Raw genomic sequence first — 18,800 nt, 5'->3', positions numbered from 1 at the left:
CCTACGATGTGGGAGACCCAGGTTCAATCCCTGAGTCGGGAAGATCTCCTGGAGAAGGAAATGGTAACCCACTCCAGTATTCTTGCCTGGAAAATCCTATAGATGGAGAAGCCTGGTAGGCTACAGTCCATGGGGACGCAAAGAGTCGGACACGATTTAGCAACTTCACTTTCACTAGTAGTAAAGCTTTGTGATTAAATCATTTAAGATTCACTGGAACCAAAAAAAAAAAAAAAAAGGACAGGGGAGAGGATTCAAATAAATAAAATTAGGTATGAAAAAGAAGTTGCAACTGATACCACAGAAATACAAAGGATCATAAACAACTAGTCCAATAAAGTGGACCAAAAAGAAATGAACAAATTCTTAGAGAGACACAACTTTCTAAGACTGAACCAGCAAGAAATAGAAAATGAACAGACCAGTAACAAGTACTGAAATTGAAACAGCAATTAGAAACTTCCAAAATGCAAAAGTCCAGGACAAGAGGACATCACAGGCAAATTCTATTAAACATTTCAAGAAGAGTTAACATCTATACTTCTGAAACTCTTCCAAAAAACTGCAGAGGAAGACTCCCAAGCTCATTCTATAAGCCCACCATCACCCTGTTACCTAAATCAGAAAAAGATACCACCAAAAAAGAAAACTACAGGCCAGTATCACTGATGAACACAGATGCAAAAATATTCAACAAAATACTGGCAAACCAAACCCAACAACATGTTAAAAAAATTGTACACCATGATCAAATACAATTAACTGCAGGTATGCAAAGAGTCTTCAATATCTGTGAATCAATCAGTGTAATACATTAACAAACTGAAGAATAAAAAACCATATGATCATCTCAACAGATACAGAAAGTTTTTAACAAAATTCAATACCCATTTAAGATAAAATCTCTCCAGAAAGTGGGAATAGAGGAAACTTAAGTGGAGTGGAGTCGTTCAGTCTTGTCCGATTCTTTGCGACCCCATGGACTGTAGCCTACCAGGCTCCTCTGTCCATGGGATTTTCCAGGCAATAGTACTGGAATGGGCTGCCATTTCCTTCTCCAGGGGATCTTCCTGACCCAGGTATCAAACCCGGGTCTCCCGCATTGTAGACAGACGCTTTACCATCTGAGCCACCAGGGAAGAGGAAACATATCTCAACATAATTGGAGAAGGAAATGGCAACCCACTCCAGTATTCTTGCCTGGAGAATCCCATGGACAGAGGAGCCTGGCAGGCTATGGTCCATAGAATCACAAAGAGTTGGACACAACTGAAGTGACTTTGCATGCACGAACCTCAACATAATAAAGGCCACATATGACAAACCCACAGCTAACATCATTCTCAACAGTGAAAAGCTGTTGAGAAATCTTCCTTTAAGATTAGGAACACGGCAAGGATGTCCATTGTCATCACTTTTATTCAATATGGTTTTGGACGTCCTAGCCACAGCAATCAAACAAGAAAAAGAAATAAAAGGAATCCAAATTGGAAAAGAAGTAAAACTGTTATTGTTTGCAGATGACATGATATTATACATAGAAAAACCTAAACATAGTTCCAGGAAACTATCAGAGCTCATCAATGAATTCAACAACATTTCAGGATACAAAATACACACAAATCGCTCATATTCTTATATACTAACATCAGAAGATAAGAAAAAGAAATTAAAGACATAATCCCATTTACCACTGCATCAAAAAGAATAAAATACCTAGGAATAAACCCTCCCTAAAGAGACAAAAGACTTCTACTCTAAAAACTATAAGGTGCTGATGAAAGAAATTGGAGACAACACAGATGGAAGAATATACCTTGTTCTTGGATTGGAAGAATCAATATTGTCAAAATGGTTATAGTATCCAAGGCAATCTACAGATTCAATGTAATCCCTATCAAATGACCAATGACACAATGAGAACAAAAAATTCACATAATGAGAACAAAAAATTCTAAAATTTATATGGAAACATATAAGATCCCAAAGAGCCAAAGCAACCCTGAGAAACAAAAACAGAGCTGGAGGAATCAGACTCCCTGACTTAAGACTACACGACAAAGCTACAGCAATGCAAACATTATGGTACTGGCACATAAAAGTGCAGATCAATGAAACAGAATAGAAAGCCCAGAAATAAACTCATGCATCTATGGTCAATTGACCTATAACAAGAGGCAAAAGTACACAATAGAGAAAAAACAGTCTATTCAATAAGTGGGTAATTACATGAAAAAGAACGAAATCAGAACACTCTCTAACACCACGCACACAAAAATAAACTTAAAATGGATCAAAGACCTCAATGTAAGGCTGGATACTGTGAAACTGTAAGAGGAAAACAGGCAGAACACTCTTTGACATAAATTGCAGCAATATCTTTTTTGAGCCACTTCCTAAAGTGATGGGAAAAAAAACAAAAATAAGCACATGGGATCTAATTAAACTTAAAAGATTCTGCACATCAAATGAAACCATAAACAAAACAAAAAGACAGGCAACCCTCAGAATGGGAGAAAATATTTGCAAACGAAGCAATAGACAAGTGATTAATTTACAAAATATACAAACAGCCCATGCAGTTCTAGGTCAAAAAAAAAAAAAAACAAGCAACCAATCAAAAAATGCGTGGAAGGCCTAAAATAGACATTTCTCCAAAGACAACATTCAGATGGCCAACAAAATACATGAAAAGATGCTTAACATCACTAGTTATTACAGAAATGAAAATCGAAACTGCAATGAGATTATCACCTCACACCAGTCAGAATGGTCATCGTAAAAAAACCTACAAACAATAAATGCTGGAGAGGATGTAGAGAAAAGGGATCCCTCCTGCAATGTTGGAGGGAATGGAAATTGGCAGAGCCACTGTGGAGAACAATATGGAAATTCCTTTAAAAACTAAAAATACAGTTACTATCAGTTCAGTTCGGTTGCTCAGTCATGTCTGACTCTTTGCGACCCCCATGGACTGCAGCACTCCAGGCCTCCCTGTCCATCACCAACTCCTGGAGTTTACTCAAACTCATGTCCATTGAGTCAGTGATGCCATTCAACCATTTCATCCTCTGTTGTCCCCTTCTCCTTCTACCTTCAACCTTTCCCACCATCAGGGTCTTTTCAATGAATCAGCTCTTTGCATCTGGTGGCCAAAGTATTGGAGTTTCACCATATGACCCAGCAACTTCATTTCTGGGCATATATCCAGAGAAAACTGTAATTTGAAAGGATGTATATACCCTGATGCTCACTGCAGCACTATTTACAATAGCCAGGGCATGGAAGCAATCTAAATGTCCATCAACAGAGAAATGGATAAAGAAGATGTAGTACATATATACAGTGGAATATTACTTGGCCATAAAAAAGAATGAAATAATGCCATTTGCAGCAGTAAGAATGAACCCAGAGATTGCCACGTTAAGTGAAGTAAGTCAGATAGAGAAGGACAATATCTCATATGATATCATTCATATGTGGAATCTAATTTGTTTAAAGAAGAAACAGAAACAGAGATATCAAAAATAAACTTATGGTCACCAAAGGGGACACACGGGTGGGGGAGGGATAAATCAGAAGCCTGGGATGAACACACAAACATTCTACTATATAAAAGACAGATAGTACAAGAATCTACTCTATAGCACAGGAAAAGTGGAAGTGAAAGTTGCTCAGTTATATCTGACTCTTTGTGACCCCATGGACTACACAGTCCATGGAATTCTCCAGGCCAGAATACTGAGCTCTATTCAATATTCTGAGATACCTATATGAGGAAAGAATCTTAAAAAGATAATGAATATATGTATATGTGTAACCAAAATACTCTGCTGTACACCAAAAACCAACATAACACTAAATTAACTATATTCCAATTAAAAAAAAAGATTTATATATATGTATATATAAAATCACTTTTGTGATTACTTTGGCCACCTGATGTGGAGTTGACTCATTGGAAAATACCTTGATGCTGGGAAAGACTGAGGGCAAAAGGAGAAGGAGGGGCAGAAGATGAGATGGTTGGATGGCATTACCGACTCTATGGACATGGATTTGAACAAATTCCTGGAGATAGTGGAAGACTGAGGAGCCTGGTGTGCTGCAGTCCATGGGGTCACAAAGAGTTGGACACAACTTAGTGAATGAACAACAACACATACACACATATATATAAGATATACATATAATCTATATTAGTAAAACTAAATTGGTTATGATTATTAAAAGCAATAGGGCTTAAATGAACAATATGAATAGAAGGCAGCAAGTATCAAAGGATTTGTCCTCCTTTTCAGCAAATCTCCTTGGCCACCTGATCAGCATTAAGGAAACAGCTGCAGAAACATTTTTCTACTGCATTCTTATCATATTCTGAAGAAATTGCCCACATTGTTTCTTTAACATACTAACTTTTCCCTCTCATTTTTCTTCAGCATTCACCTTTCTCACCAATCTTTTTTATCCTCACTAATAAAAACTGCACACCTCAAAATTATATGCCAAAATACTGAACATAATGCTTTTGCAACTCTGTTTCACACACTTCTTCTAGAATATAAGAGGCCTAAGAACAGGAAATATGAATTTCCAAAAAAATCAAGTATAACATTATGATAAGGAAACTGCAATACTTAATATGAATTTGTTTACAATGCTAACTCTAGACCACTAGTCTTAAAAACATCCTTCTGCCCTGCACTCGGACAACAACTTAACAATTTACATTTTGCAGATCACAAAAATAAATATTATTTTGACAATTATAAAGAAAAGTTTTCTTTCAACTTTTGAACATCAAGAACTCTAACTCTGCATCTACTTTTTATTCTCCAATCTTTACTACTTGCAGTTACATTTTCAAGTGTGAGGAAAGGAAGTGTCAGCTTTTTTGACAAATATTCACAAAGTCTCTGATTTTGATGGCTTTGGGGTAACCGAGAAAGCACAGAGGCCTTCTCTCTCCTAATACACAGGATTTTTGTGTGAATTCTGGAGACTGGGCACAGGATTCTACACAGTACTTTCCAAAAGCTTCCTGGGGATTCAGATGGGCACATCAATCTACCCAACAGACAAATAAGAACCAATGCCCTTATTAGAGTCAATAAAATGGTATCATAGCTCAAGTAAGTTGCAACTTGACCTTGCACATGGCTCCATTTCTATGTCAATTAACTATTACTAAGGATATCATGAAATAGAATATGTATGACTTTATATCCTTCCTTAATGCTCAAATTTCTTTTTAACTTATAAAGCCACAAATGAGGCATTTAATAAGAGATATGGTAAGCCAGAAAGTTTTATAAGTAACTATTTTTATCAAATTATAATAAAGTCACTTTGATTTAGAAAGGCAGAATGACTATCAGAAATAATTTTAGACTAGAAGTGAGACTTAAATAGCTCTTCTCTATTTATACGGAGGAAGCTGAATAAATGGCACGGAACTGAGGATGTCATTGACTGAGAACTTAGAAATAAATTGCCTTATGCAGCTAATAAAATTATCTTTGACTTTTTTCTATCTTGTTCCCAAAGGAAAGCAAACTACAAATGAACTTCCGATGCACTTTGCTTCTTTTCTGATACTTGCTTACAGCCAGTGAATATCTACGTTGTATCTGTTCAAGCCTTGGGGTGAGCCACTTTGATCTCTTCTACCCTGTCTGAAATGTCAATGTGGTATTAAGCACACAACCAGTACATGGAAAAGATCCTGGGATTAATACCAATTTTTATTTCCCCAAGGAGAGTTTAAACTTTGAGAGCAAAACTGTTTCTTATGTCTATGTTATTTTAGGCTGTAGACTTCCAAGAGACACATTTGCTTGAAGGTGGTTTCTTTCTTAAAACGCACAAGTCATATCTTATTTGAATATTCCATTCAACAGTTGTAAAAATGTTAATCCTGAATGGGAAAATCTATTTAAAAACTTGACTTTTATTGTGAGTTTAACAATTTTGTCTATGCAATCTTGGAACTAAGTGCTAAGCTGCTTAAAGCACTGGTGTTTGTGCTGCCACCTAAAAACTTCACCACAGCCTTTGTCGATCACACAACTGCTGCACTGTGTTTTGCCAGACAAAATAAACTATAACTGAAGAAATCAGCAAATAGATGTAAGTTATATAGTAAAGGCCCTTTACCCAGCAGATGTTTGGGGTTTCCAGCCAATACAAAGTTTCAGGTTAAAGATCCTCCACCCTTGCTATTTGCATAAAGCCAGGAGAGAAAAAGAACACAAAATTTAAAAAAGATGAACTCAGCAACTTCTCTTTAGGTTTCAAGGACTTGGAATTTATACAAAGACTGAAAAACCAATAATTCCAAGGGTGACTGTCATTTTTTTTTTTGAACTAGATGAAAAGGTCAATGAAGATTACGTAGATTTTCAGTCTGCAGCGGAAGGAAATATATAGTGTTCCAGAGACGAACTGGCTTTATGGTGACATGATTCCATATAAGCATGATCTGTAGCTACTTATAAAAAATATTTTATGATCACTATGCTATTCTCTGTGGCTCTTTAGATGATCACCCTCCTATTTGAAAGAAATTTTCCTTCTCCAAGGGAAAAGGAGGGAGGAGGCTTATTTAATTGGTAAACATTTTTTGAAAATAAATATTAGAATTTCTTATAAAAATGTTAATCATGACTGGTACACATCACCCCAACACAGAAAAATCTTTACTTGTCACTAAATGATACAAGCATAAAGCCCCCTAATTTCTATATTTGACAAAAGAAATGTGAGAATTGTAAAATGTTTTCCTTAAAAAGCTTAGTACATAATGTGGAAAAATCTCTTGTCAAAATGTTGAGTGAAAGAAGTCAGACACAAGAGAGTCCACACTGCACGATTCTATTTATAGGATGCTTAAAATTAGATTTTTAAAAACTTATTTATGTCATAATCATGATTACTATTCGTAACCAAGAATTGATTAAGAGGAAGCAGGATAGAAACCTTCTGGGGTGCTAGAAACAATCGAGGCTGTGGTTATACAACTATGTACATTTATAAAATTCATTAGACAGTACAATTAAGAATAATGCTGCCAACTATACCTGACTTAAAAAATTGTTGTATTAAATTGAAAAAAAACATATAGTAAATATATATTTGTCAGCAAAGAAGGGGCTAGAGAGCATGACCTGTGGCTGATTTCATCTCTAAATATATGATTCTTTAAGTTTATAAAATGGCCTGTTTTTCACATCTAGAGCCAAAAGAATTTCAAATCAAAACATAGTGTATTGACAATAGTTGTGGAGGAGGGATGCTTTACTACGAGGGCCTTATACACTTGTTAACCCACATTATTCATTTTAAGAGTGCTAGGTACTAAATTAATTTCAGGTTTTATAGTTTGTTTCCAGGGAACATACGGGGTAATTGTATCTGGTTCAAACACATTTAACTTGAAGAACCTGTTCACTCTGGCTTTATGAAGGCAGGACAAGACATAGCATGTCAAAGACAACTAGTAAACCCTGTTAATCAAGAAAATTATGATTGTAAATAATTAGGAATGTAATATAGACAGACAAGTTAGGCTTTGGTCTTTTAAAAGCTGCAGAGACTATATAAAGATTTACTCAAAAGCTTTTAATCCACAAAACTTTCCATATTTCTTATAAAGGCTTAAAGAAACAAACCAACCAGTAAGCCAATTTGAAGCTCATTACTTTGTCTCCCTTTTCATGCATTGAGTTACTTACTCTCCTTTGATTCCACCAGGTTGGAAGTTCCACATTTTCTCTATTTTTGTTTTGTGATTACCATTACAAACTTTAAGGTCAAGAAACCAATCATTCTCATGAATAGAATCAAACCTGTAACTTGTTTTATTCCTACCATCTATCCAAGTCTAAGTCCTACTATTTTATTTATAGTGTTAAATTTGACATCATTATGGATGTTTCATATAGCCAATGTTTATTTAGATTTATTATCAAGCTGACTAATTTGCTTTCATTCCTTCTTGAAGCTTTCTTTTTCCTTCTGAATTAAATTTCTTACATCCTGAAATACATCTTTTAGCAATTTGCTCAGTGAGGGTTTGTTGATGGTAAATATACTTGAGTTTTTGTCTGAAAATGTGGACAAAAAAGAGAGACATTTTTCTGTTTAAAAAATTTTTTTATTTATTTGGCTGCGTTGGGTCTTAGCTATAGCACAAGGGCTCAGTAGTCGTGGCATGTGGACTCACGCCACATGAGTTCCCCGACCTGACTCTCAACCACTGGACCACTAGGGAAGTCCCTTTTCCTGAACCTCAGTTTAGAAGGACATTAAATTCTAACTGCATATTTTAGTAGCCACTAGCCACAGGGTCGCAGAGAGTAGTACACGACCGAGCAACTGAAGTGAACTGATAGCCACATATCACTGCTGTTGTTGTTCAGTCACTACGTCATCTTCAACTCTTTTGCAACCCCATGGACTGTAGCCCATCAGGTTCTTCTGTCCATGGAATTTCCCACACAAGAATACCAGGGTGGGTAGCCACTGCCTTCTCCAGGGGATCTTCCTAACACAGGGATCAAACCTGGGTCTCTTAGGGGGCTCAATGGAAGTCCTGCTGGCTCATTGGTAAAGAATCCACCCACTATGCAGGAGAGGTGGATTTGAACTCTGGGTTGGGAATATCCCCTAGAGGAGGAAACAATTTCATCATTCTTGCTGGAAAAATCCCATAGACAGAGAAACCTGGTGGGCTACAGTCCATAGGGTTGCAAAGAGTCAGACATGAGTGAGCAACTGAGCATGCAGGCACAGCTACAGATGGCTTTTAAGAACTTAAATGTGGCTAACATAACTGAGGGATTAAATTTCAAATTTAGAGTATTTTTATTTTATCTATTTTTTACTGAAATATAGTTGATTTACAATGGTATGTTAGTTTTGGGGGTATAACAAAGTGATTCATTATTATATATATATATGTATACATTCTTTTCCATTATGGTTTATTACAAGATATTGAATATAGTTCCCTGTGCTACACAGTAAGACCTTGTTGTGTATCCATTCTATATACAACAGTTTGCATCTGCTAGTCCCAAACTCCCCATTTAACCCCTCCACCACCCTCCTCCTCTTTGGCAACGACAAGTCTGTTCTCTATGTCTATGGATCTGTTTCTGTTTCATAGACAAGTCTGTGTCATATTTTAGGTTCCATATATAAGTGATATCATATGGTATGTTCAGGAGGCAAATGAACTGAATGTCTTTTTTGGAGAAATGTCTATTTAGGTTGGCCATTTTTTAATTAGGTTGTATAAGCTGTTTGTATATTTTGGAAATTAAGCTCTTGTCAGTCACATCATTTGCAAATATTTTCTCTCAGTCCAAAGGTTGTCTTTTTACTTTTATTTATTACTTTCCTTGTTTTGCAAAAGCTTATGAGTATTTGATTAGGTCCCTTTTGCTTATTTTTGCTTTTATTTATTACACACTAAAGAATCAAAGCCATATGTTTCAATAGATGCAGAAAAAAATTTTGATTCTTAGAAGTATAAAAGTTCTAGAAGAAAGCATGTTGTTGTTTAATTGCTAAGTTGTGTCTGACTCTATTGTGACCCCATGGACTGCAGCCCTCCAGGCTCTTCTGTCCATGGGATTTCCCAGGCTATACCTGGAGAGGGTTGCAATTTCCTTCCTCAAGGAATCTTCCCGACCCAGGGATCAAACCCGAGCCTCCTGCATTGGCAGATGAGTTATTTACCACTGAGCCACCAGGGAAGCCCATAGGAGACAGTAACTGTGACTCTGAGTTGGACAAACATTTCTTAGATATGACATTGAATGGATGATTCATAAAAGAAAAAAGGATAAAGTCACCTTTATCAGAATTTGTAACTGCAAGCTAAAACTTTCAACACAGGAATAATTTCATTTCTAAAGATTATCCAGAATTCATGTGAGAACAGCATTTTTTAAAAAAATTATCCAGAACTTAATTATCATGAGCCCCTGCATGAGTTCATCCTGATGTAAAAGCTAAAATCTTAAATATGTATACATTTTCAGATATAAGCTTTCCCAATCAGTTAATAAGATGAACTGAGAAATATATATATATAATTAGAAGTCATGATACAAGTGGACCTCTGATTATGAAATTCCTCCAGAACTTTTATTTCAATGGCCACATTTAATTTCCTAATTAAAGAAATTAGTGAGGCAAAAAGGTAAAATTCAGCTATCTTATTATTTACAAGTGATATCTAAGTTACAATACAAATTATTTGAAAATTAAGGAAGGATTAAAAAACATACTAGGTAAATGGCAAGGAAACACAGGTGACAATATTAAGAGCAGAGGAACAGGATTTTAGGCGATGAGTAGTAAAAACGGGAGGGGGGAAGCTTATTTTACAGTGAAAAAAGATCCAGCCCATTTAAATTAGTCATTAGCCATTATATGTATCATAAAACAGCACAAACAAATGAAGTAAGAAGACAGACAAAAACATCCTTATAGTGAAAAGTTTAAACTTTCCCTAAGAATTTGACAGAGCAAGAATGCCATGCAATAAGGATATAGAAAAAAATTTTAAAGCACAAACATCTAAAAGCTTAAGTTATACCTTATAAATAGAAAAAAACCATATTCTTTTCAAATTCCCACAAATATCCTACAGGATATTACAAAAATAGACCATGTGGCAAGGCTGTGACAAAAATCTCAAAAAACTCTAAAAAGTAATCACACTGATCTTGTTTTAATATTCACAAGACAGTGACACTAAGGAACTTCTTACAAGAGAACCACTTGTCATCATCACCATCATCAAGATGCTTGGAATCACATCTGAATATGATCTCTCTCAACAAGGTCATGCTTAGATATCATTATTCTATAAATATTTACCATAACAATTTTGTTTTTAAAAAGGACTCAAATTACTAGGAGTCTTAAAAACATGAAGAAATAATTTTCTTGACCTTCTGTTCAGTAATCCCCCAGTAGAAATGCTTATTTTCAGCCTTTATTTATACTAATAGGAATGTCAATTTGCACTGAAAAAGACACAGTAGCAACATACAAGTTCAAGAAAATAAAGGAAAAAAAAATCCATAAGAACTGAGAGATTATATACCAGACACAAAAGGACAAAGAAAATCTAGAGGGGAAAACACATTATAAAAAAACAAATTTCTTGGAGTCCATTGTATTTTACCTGCTTTGTTCCCCATAACGTTCCCAGTATTATTCATAAATGTGTCTACCAAGACAAACACCATTCATCCACAAAATAAGCAAAGAAAATAGTTATTTTTATTTCAGTTTGTTAAAACAGTTAGGAGAAGAACTTGTGGCAAAAAGACACTACTAAAAAGAAAAAAAAAAAAAGAGAGAGAATGCTATCAAATAAAAGGAATGAAAAACCAGAGATTTCAGATGTGCTGTGTTCAGTCGCTCAGCGGTATCCAACTCTTTGAGACCTCATGGACTGTAGCCTGTCAGGCTCCTCTGTTCATGGGATTCTCCAGGCAAGAATGCTGGAGTGGGTTACCATTTCCAACTCCAGGAGATCTTTCCAATCCAGGGATTGAACCCACGTCTCCTATATTGCAAGTGGATTCTTAACTACAGAGCCATTTAGGAAACCTTTAGATTTCGGTTAAACTAAATCAAATAAGCATGAGTTTCCTCCAAATAAATAGAAAACTCCAACTAGCAATCATAAGAGTTGGTAATCTCCAGACTGCCAAAGAACACAAATTCAATTTCTCTGTATCACTGATGTTATTCTGTGAGTTCAACGGAAGGCTTTATGATAACCAGATCCCACTGGGCAGTGTTTAAGATATAGCTGCCTCACAATTAATTTTATGAACACATCCAATAAATCTCTTTATTGTAATGGGCCAATATGTTATGCAATAACTGCATCTCAATGACAAGGACTTAATATTCAGATGTTTGATCTCTATTGAAAGTGCAAGTGTTAGTCACTGAGTTGTGTCTGACTCTCTGCAACCTAAGGACAGTAGCCCACCAGGCTCCTCTGTCCATGGAGTTCTCCAGGCAAGGATACTGGAGCGGGTAGCCATTCCCTCCTCCAGGGGATCTTCCCGACCAGGGATCGAACCCAGAGCTCTTGCAGCGCAGGCAGATTCTTTACTGTCTGAGCCACTGGGGAAGTTTTCAATCTCTATTAATGTTGCAAAATTTGAAAGAAAGAAACCCTTAGGTACTCACAGTGTGTGAGACGCTTTATATTCTATGAGTCATGGGCAGGGCAGTGATCTCCCCATTAGCATAATGAAAAAAGGCATTATTTCTCCCTCCTCTGAACATCCCTAGTACTTCCTGTCTCTATCACACATCTGGCACACTGTTTTGAAGTAGTAAACTTTCCACATGCACCTGGCTATTTGGTGCGTATGCCTTAAGGGCAAGCCACACCTTCTATTTATTGGAATCTTCCAAACAATACCTCACAAGTAGGAGATGATTTTTCAACATTAATGGACTGTTGGTAATTAGCTGAGTAATGCCACCAACATATCCTTCCTTCAACAACACCTCTGTAGCACGGCTACCTGCTCTGTACTCCAGAGGGCCAATACTTTTCTGAAAATTCTCTGAAAAATTACAATGAAGCAAACAAGATCCACTGAAAATAACTAGGTTCTAAGTAAGTCATGTTAGATAAAAGGAATAAATTTCCTTTAAATGAATCCTAACTCTAATCAAAGATTGTCAAATATCTAGGTTATAAAAGAATCGTGCTTCTGTGCTTAGTCGCTCAGCTGTGTCTGACTCTTTGAAACCCCATGGACTGTAACCTGCCAAGCTCCTCTGTCTACCCATTGAATTTTCCAGGCAAGAATACTGGAGTGAGTTGCCATTTCCTACTCCAGGGGCTAGAAAAATGGGATGGGTCCTAACCTTGTTTTAAGTTCCTGCCTCTGGATTGGAAAAAGACAGCAGCAAAACAAAGTATCACCATCTACCCTCACTCTTTCCCTGTGCTCCTGACTTTCTTTACTCAGTCAGCAGCCACCTAACCTCTAGACCTTTCAAAAGGTTCCCATGGCTCCTGGTCTTCAGCAATTCAACTGTATAATGGCTCTCAAACTTTAACATGCATCAGAACATCCCTAAAGATCTGCGGAAACACAAAAGGCTGGGCTCCACACAGAGGATTTCCTGTTCAGTGGGTCTAAAAGTGAAAGTGAAGTAGCTCAGCCGTTTCCAACCCTGTGACCCCATGGACTATAGCCTACCAGTCTCCTCAGTCCACGGAGTTTTCCAGGCAAGAACACTGGAGTGGGTTGCCATTTTCTTCTCAGTGGGTCTAGGGTGAGCCTAAGTATCTGCATATATAACAAGGCTTCAGGTGACACGGGTGTTACCCGTCCAGGGATCCACTTCGAGAACTTTGACTATCCTCAAACGCTCCCCTATTTCTGTTACGATTATTGTGCTTAATTGTTGTTGTTCAGTCCCTCAGTTGTGTCTCTTTGCTACCCCATGGACCGCAGGATGCCAAGCTTCCCTGTCCTACACTATCCCCTGGAGCTTGCTCCTACTCATGTCCGTCGAGTTAGTATGCCATCCAACCATCTCATTCTCTATCACCCTCTTATCCTGCCCTGAATTTTTCCCAGCATCAGGGTCTTTTCCAGTGAATCAGCTCTTCGCATCAGGTGGCCAAAGTACTGGAGCTTCAGCTTCAGTATCAGTCCCTCCAATGAATATTCAGCACTGATTTCCTTTACCATTGACTTGTTGGATCTCCTTGCAGTCCAAGGGACTCTTAAGAGTCTTCCCCAACACCACATTTCAAAAGCAGCAATTCTTCGGCGTTCAACCTTCTTTATGGCCCAACGTTAACATCCATACATGACTACTGGAAAAACCATAGCTTTGACTATATACACCTTTGTTGGCAAAGTAATGTCTCTGCTTTTTAATATGCTGTCTAGGTTGGTCATAGCTTTTCTTTCAAGGAGCAAGTGTCTTTTAATTTCATGGCTGCAGTCATCATCTGCAGTGATTTTAGAGCCCAAGAAAAAAAAGTCTGTTGTTGTTTTCATTGTTTCCCCATCTATTTACCATCAAGTGATGGGACCAGATACCATGATCTTTGCTTTTTGAATGTTGAGTTTTAAGCCAGCTTCTTCACTCTCCCCATTCACTTTCATGAATAGGCTCTTTAGTTCCTCTTCACTTTCTGCCATAAGGGTGGTGTTATCTGTATATCTCAGATTATTGATATTTCTCCTGGCAATCCTGATTCCAGCTTGTGCTTCATCCAGCCTGGCATTTCACATGATGTACTCTGCATGTAAGTTAAATAAGCAAGGTGACAACATACAGCCTTGACATACTTCTTTCTCAATTTGCAACCAGTTTGTTGTTCCATGTCCAGTTCTAACTGTTGCTTCTTGACCTGCATACACATTTCTCAGGAGGCAGGTCAGGTGGTCTGGTATTTCCATCTCTTTAAGAATTTTCCACAGTTTGTTGTGGTCCACAAAAAAAGGGTATGGCACAGTCAATGAAGCAGAAATAGATGTTTTTTTGAATGCACTTGCTTTTTCTATGATCCAATGGATTTTGGCAACTTGATCTCTGGTTCCTTTGCCTTTTCTAAGTCTGGCTTGAACATCTGGAAGTTCTCGGTTCATGCACTGCTGAAGCCTAGCTTGGAGAATTTTGAGCATTACTTTGCTAGCCTGTGAGACGAGTGTAATTATGCAGTAGTCTGAACATTCTTTGGCATTGCCTTTCTTTGGGATTGGAATGAAAGCTTTTTCCAGTCCTGTGGCCACTGCTGCATTTCCCAAATTTGCTGGCATATTGAGTGCAGCACTTTCACAGCATCATCTTTTAGGATTTGGAATTCCATCACCTCCACTAGCTTTGCTCACAGTGACGCTTCCTAAGGCCCACTTGACTTTGCATCCCAGGATGTCTGGTTCCAGGTGAGTGATCACACCATATTGGTTATCTGGCTCATTGAGATATTTTTCATATAGTTCTGTGTATTCTTGCCAGTTCTTCTTAATATCTTCTGCTTCTGTTAGGTCCATACCATTTCTGTCCTTTATCGAGCCCACCTTTGCATGAAATGTTCCCTTAATTTTCTAGAAGAAATCTCTAGTCTTTCCCATTCTATTGCTTTCCTCTATTTCTTTCCACTGGTCACTTAGGAAGGCTTTCTTATCTCTCCTTGCTATCCTTTGGAACTCTGCACTCAGATGGGTAAATCTTTACTTTTTTCCTTTAGCTCTTGCTTCTCTTTTTTCTCAGCTATTTGTAAGGCTTGCTCAGACAACCATTTTGCTTTTCCGCATTTCCTTTTCTTGGGGATGGTTTTGATCACCATCTCCTGTACAGTGTTATGAACCTCCATCCATAGTTCTTCAGGCACTCTATCAGATCTAATCCCTTGAATTTAATTGTCACTTCCACTGTATAATGTAAGGGATTTCATTTAGGTCATACCTGAATGGCTTAGTGGTTTTCCCTGTTTCCTTCAATTTAAGTCTAAATTTTGCAATAAGGAGTTCATGATCTGAGCCACAGTCAGCTCCCAAGCTTGTTTCTGCTGACTGTATAGAGTTTTTCCCTCTTAAGCTGCAAAGAATATAATCAATCTGATTTTGGTATTGACCATCTGGTGATGTCCATGTATAGAGTCATAACTTGTGTTGTTGGAAGAGGGTGTTTGCTATGACCAGTGCGTTCTCCTGGAAAAATTCTGTTAGCCTTTGCCCCACTTCATTTTATATTCCAAGGCTAAAGTTGCCTGTTACTCCAGGTATCTCTTGACTTCCTAATTCTGCATTCCAGTCCCATGTAATGAAAAGAACATCTATTTTTTGGTGTTAATTCTAGAAGGTCTTGTAGGTCTTCATAGAACCATTCGACTTCAGATTAATTAAAATCAATTTTAAAGTTGAATTCTTTCTTTAGATGAAGTTTGGTTTCTTTATCTACTATTCTAAATTAGAGTTGGACATAAGGTGTGAATGGCAAACACCATCTTTGTGTGGAGCTTTTCAGCACAATATCAAATGGTTTTGAACAAATAAAGGGTGACTCACGCTGTAAATTTTCTAGTTTCAAAATGTCACACAACCATTTGCACCAGGTAACCACCTCATCAGGCAGCACCACACTAGTTAATCAATTTTCATTATTCTGGGGATGCACATATAATTCTTTCTGCCAGGAATGTTTTTTCCTCCCTCTTACATGGTTATCTTTTCTTTTTTCAGGTCTAAGCTCAGGGGTGATTTATACAGGGAAGTCTTCTTTTTCTTCCTATTCACCAGGTCAAAACCTCCTACTATGGGCTCTCATAGTCAACCGATTTCCCTCCCTGGTAGTCCTTGTCATGATTGCATTTTTTTTACAGTTGTTTATATAAGTATTTTATTAACAGGTATTTTCCACACTGGACTGTAAGTTCTAGAGAGACAGGCAGGATTTTCAGTTTTAAACACTATGATATTTTCAGTGCTTAGCATACATAAGATGTTCCAGTGAAAGCAGCGAAGATCTGAGCTTTTTCAGTCCTAAGAGAGATAAAAGAAAGCACTGCTTTCTACAGTCTGCCACAGTAGCTGCTTTTCTGCGACCCCCCCCCCCCCCCCCCGCCCACACACACACTTACCTTTTCTGAATAGTTCTTGGAGGCTTTCGGCACTTTGATTTAATACAGCCCATATTTCTTCCTCCTGCAGTGGTCCACCCCGAACTTCCAGGGCCTCAGCTAGTGACACGTGCATATTACCTACGAAACAAAAGGTAACAGATGGTCTACACGTCAGCCAATTCACTGCATTTGCAGTAGTGAAAGTTCTCCATCGGCAATGAGTCTATGAAGTCCCTGTCCACCTAAGTTCTCAATATGGCCTTCAATATATACACTACATAGTCCTACAGCTTCAAGTAGTAGACAGAAAGGACTTAGAGAAAAAGAACTCTCACAACAACCATATGCCCTAGCCCAACACGGTCAACTTCAGAGATAGACCTGGAGAACGGCCATAGTGGTGTAACAGGGAAGAACAAAACCTGACTCCATGTTGGATCTGTTTCTTTACCCTTTGCTTTTTGTTATGTTTGTTACTATAACCACTAGAAGGACGCTGTCTATAGCTAAAAGCATACACAATGGCCTGCCTCGAGGAGCCCTGCCCCTCTGACTGAATGTTAAACAAGTGCCTTCGTTCAATTCACAGGAAGACACTCTGACCCTGCCCACCTGTGAAAGGCTGCAGAGAAGAAATGAACACATCTCCTCTCTGATGCTGGCCAACCCAGGAGATATTTTGCAAGAATTACGTCTTTCTGATTTTACTTTCTCACCTCCTCCCCCTCTTATAAAAGAAACTGGCAACCAGACCCTGATAAGATGGTACTGGAGGACACCAGTCTGCCATCTTTTCAGACACTTGGATTCCTGAATAAAGTCGCTATTTCTCCTCTCCTGATTTACTGGCCTGTCCCATGGACGGAGGAGCCGGGTAGGCTGCAGTCCATGGGGTCTCGAAGAGTCGGACACGACTAAGCGACTTCACTTTCACTTTTCACTTTCATGCATTGGAGAAGGAAATGGCAACCCACTCCAGTGTTCTTGCCTGATAATCCCAGGGACGGGGGAGCCTGGTGGGCTGCCGTCTATGGGGTTGCACAGAGTCGGACACGACTGAAGTGACTTAGCAGCAGCAGCATGTGGCAAGCAGACCAAGCCTGATTTGGTGACAGTGGTGACTACTTCATGGCAGAAGAGAGACTCAAAGTACCAGAGACACCAAAACTACAGACGATTACATCAAAGCAACCAGATTGGAGTTCCAGGTTTCATTCTATTCATCCAAGGTAGAAAGAATAGAGAGGAGATCCAATGACCATGGTGGAAAAAGTTAGAAATAAGATGGACACATTTTTTTTCCATTCACTGATTTCTATATTTCTCAAAATATACTATAATTTTGCACTAAGTAAACTTAAATATTTCTAGACTCAGCTTTTGCTGCCAACTTACCATTTGCCCCTCGCAAAGCCATTTTACATCTAAACTTCAGTCTTCCATATGTGGCATGGGAATAATAACAAGACAGGAACAACAATGCCATTTTGAGGTGGCTGTGGTAAGGAAAGAAGCTATGCTCGTAATCACGCTTTGTAATCTAAAACACTATACAAGTTGAATTAACAGAAAATCAGAAAGGTGCCTCTGTTGTGACATTTTTGTAAGGTCAATTTTTTTTAAAGCATTCAATGTGTAGGCAATATATTGATGAAATGAGATTTTCCATAGGGCTCAATGATCCTTTTTTTCACTTTGGAAGAGGGAAATGCAGCTAGTCAAAATCGTCCTTTATAAGTTTTCCTAAATTAACCTTCCTTGAAAAGAAAATTGCTCTTTGTAATGATCACTGAGATTTCTACACTAACCAAACTAAATTAAGAATAATGTGTATCTATTGATAGGCAGAAGCAGTGGGTTTGGAAAAGAAACTAGAAGGAGTAGAAAATGTTAAATACTTATTTTCTGTAATTATATCCTTCATTAAACTTTAAGAGATGTTTTAAAAATAAACATTTTTTTCTGATAAAAGTTGACTTTGCTTACTCAGCTAGCAAGAAAACCTAATATTTTCTTTTAATTTACATTTATGATACTTTAACCCAGATGGAAAAACATCAACTACAGTTCTATACATGAGGCCAGCTTTGTGCTATTACTGTCCTTTTCACATGTTTACTATAGCATTTAATTCTTAGAGTCTGCCTTGAGGGGTGCC

General features: G+C 37.8%; 1 protein-coding gene across 1 annotated transcript in view; it reads right to left on the bottom strand.

Annotated features, from left to right (window-relative positions):
• PTPN13 (protein tyrosine phosphatase non-receptor type 13) overlaps positions 1-18,800 on the bottom strand; it is a gene marked incomplete at its 3' end in the record, with an annotated part of 193,595 nt that overhangs the window by 125,170 nt on the left and 49,625 nt on the right. Inside the window, 1 exon segment of the mRNA NM_174590.3 lies at positions 16,661-16,780. Within this exon segment, the coding sequence (NP_777015.2) occupies positions 16,661-16,780 (120 nt within the window).

This window comes from Bos taurus, chromosome 6 (assembly GCF_002263795.3).
Source record: "Bos taurus isolate L1 Dominette 01449 registration number 42190680 breed Hereford chromosome 6, ARS-UCD2.0, whole genome shotgun sequence".
NCBI classification, from domain to species: domain Eukaryota; kingdom Metazoa; phylum Chordata; class Mammalia; order Artiodactyla; family Bovidae; genus Bos; species Bos taurus.
The sequence above is the reverse complement of the archived record's forward strand: the minus strand, read 5'-3'. Positions and strand labels throughout refer to the sequence as shown.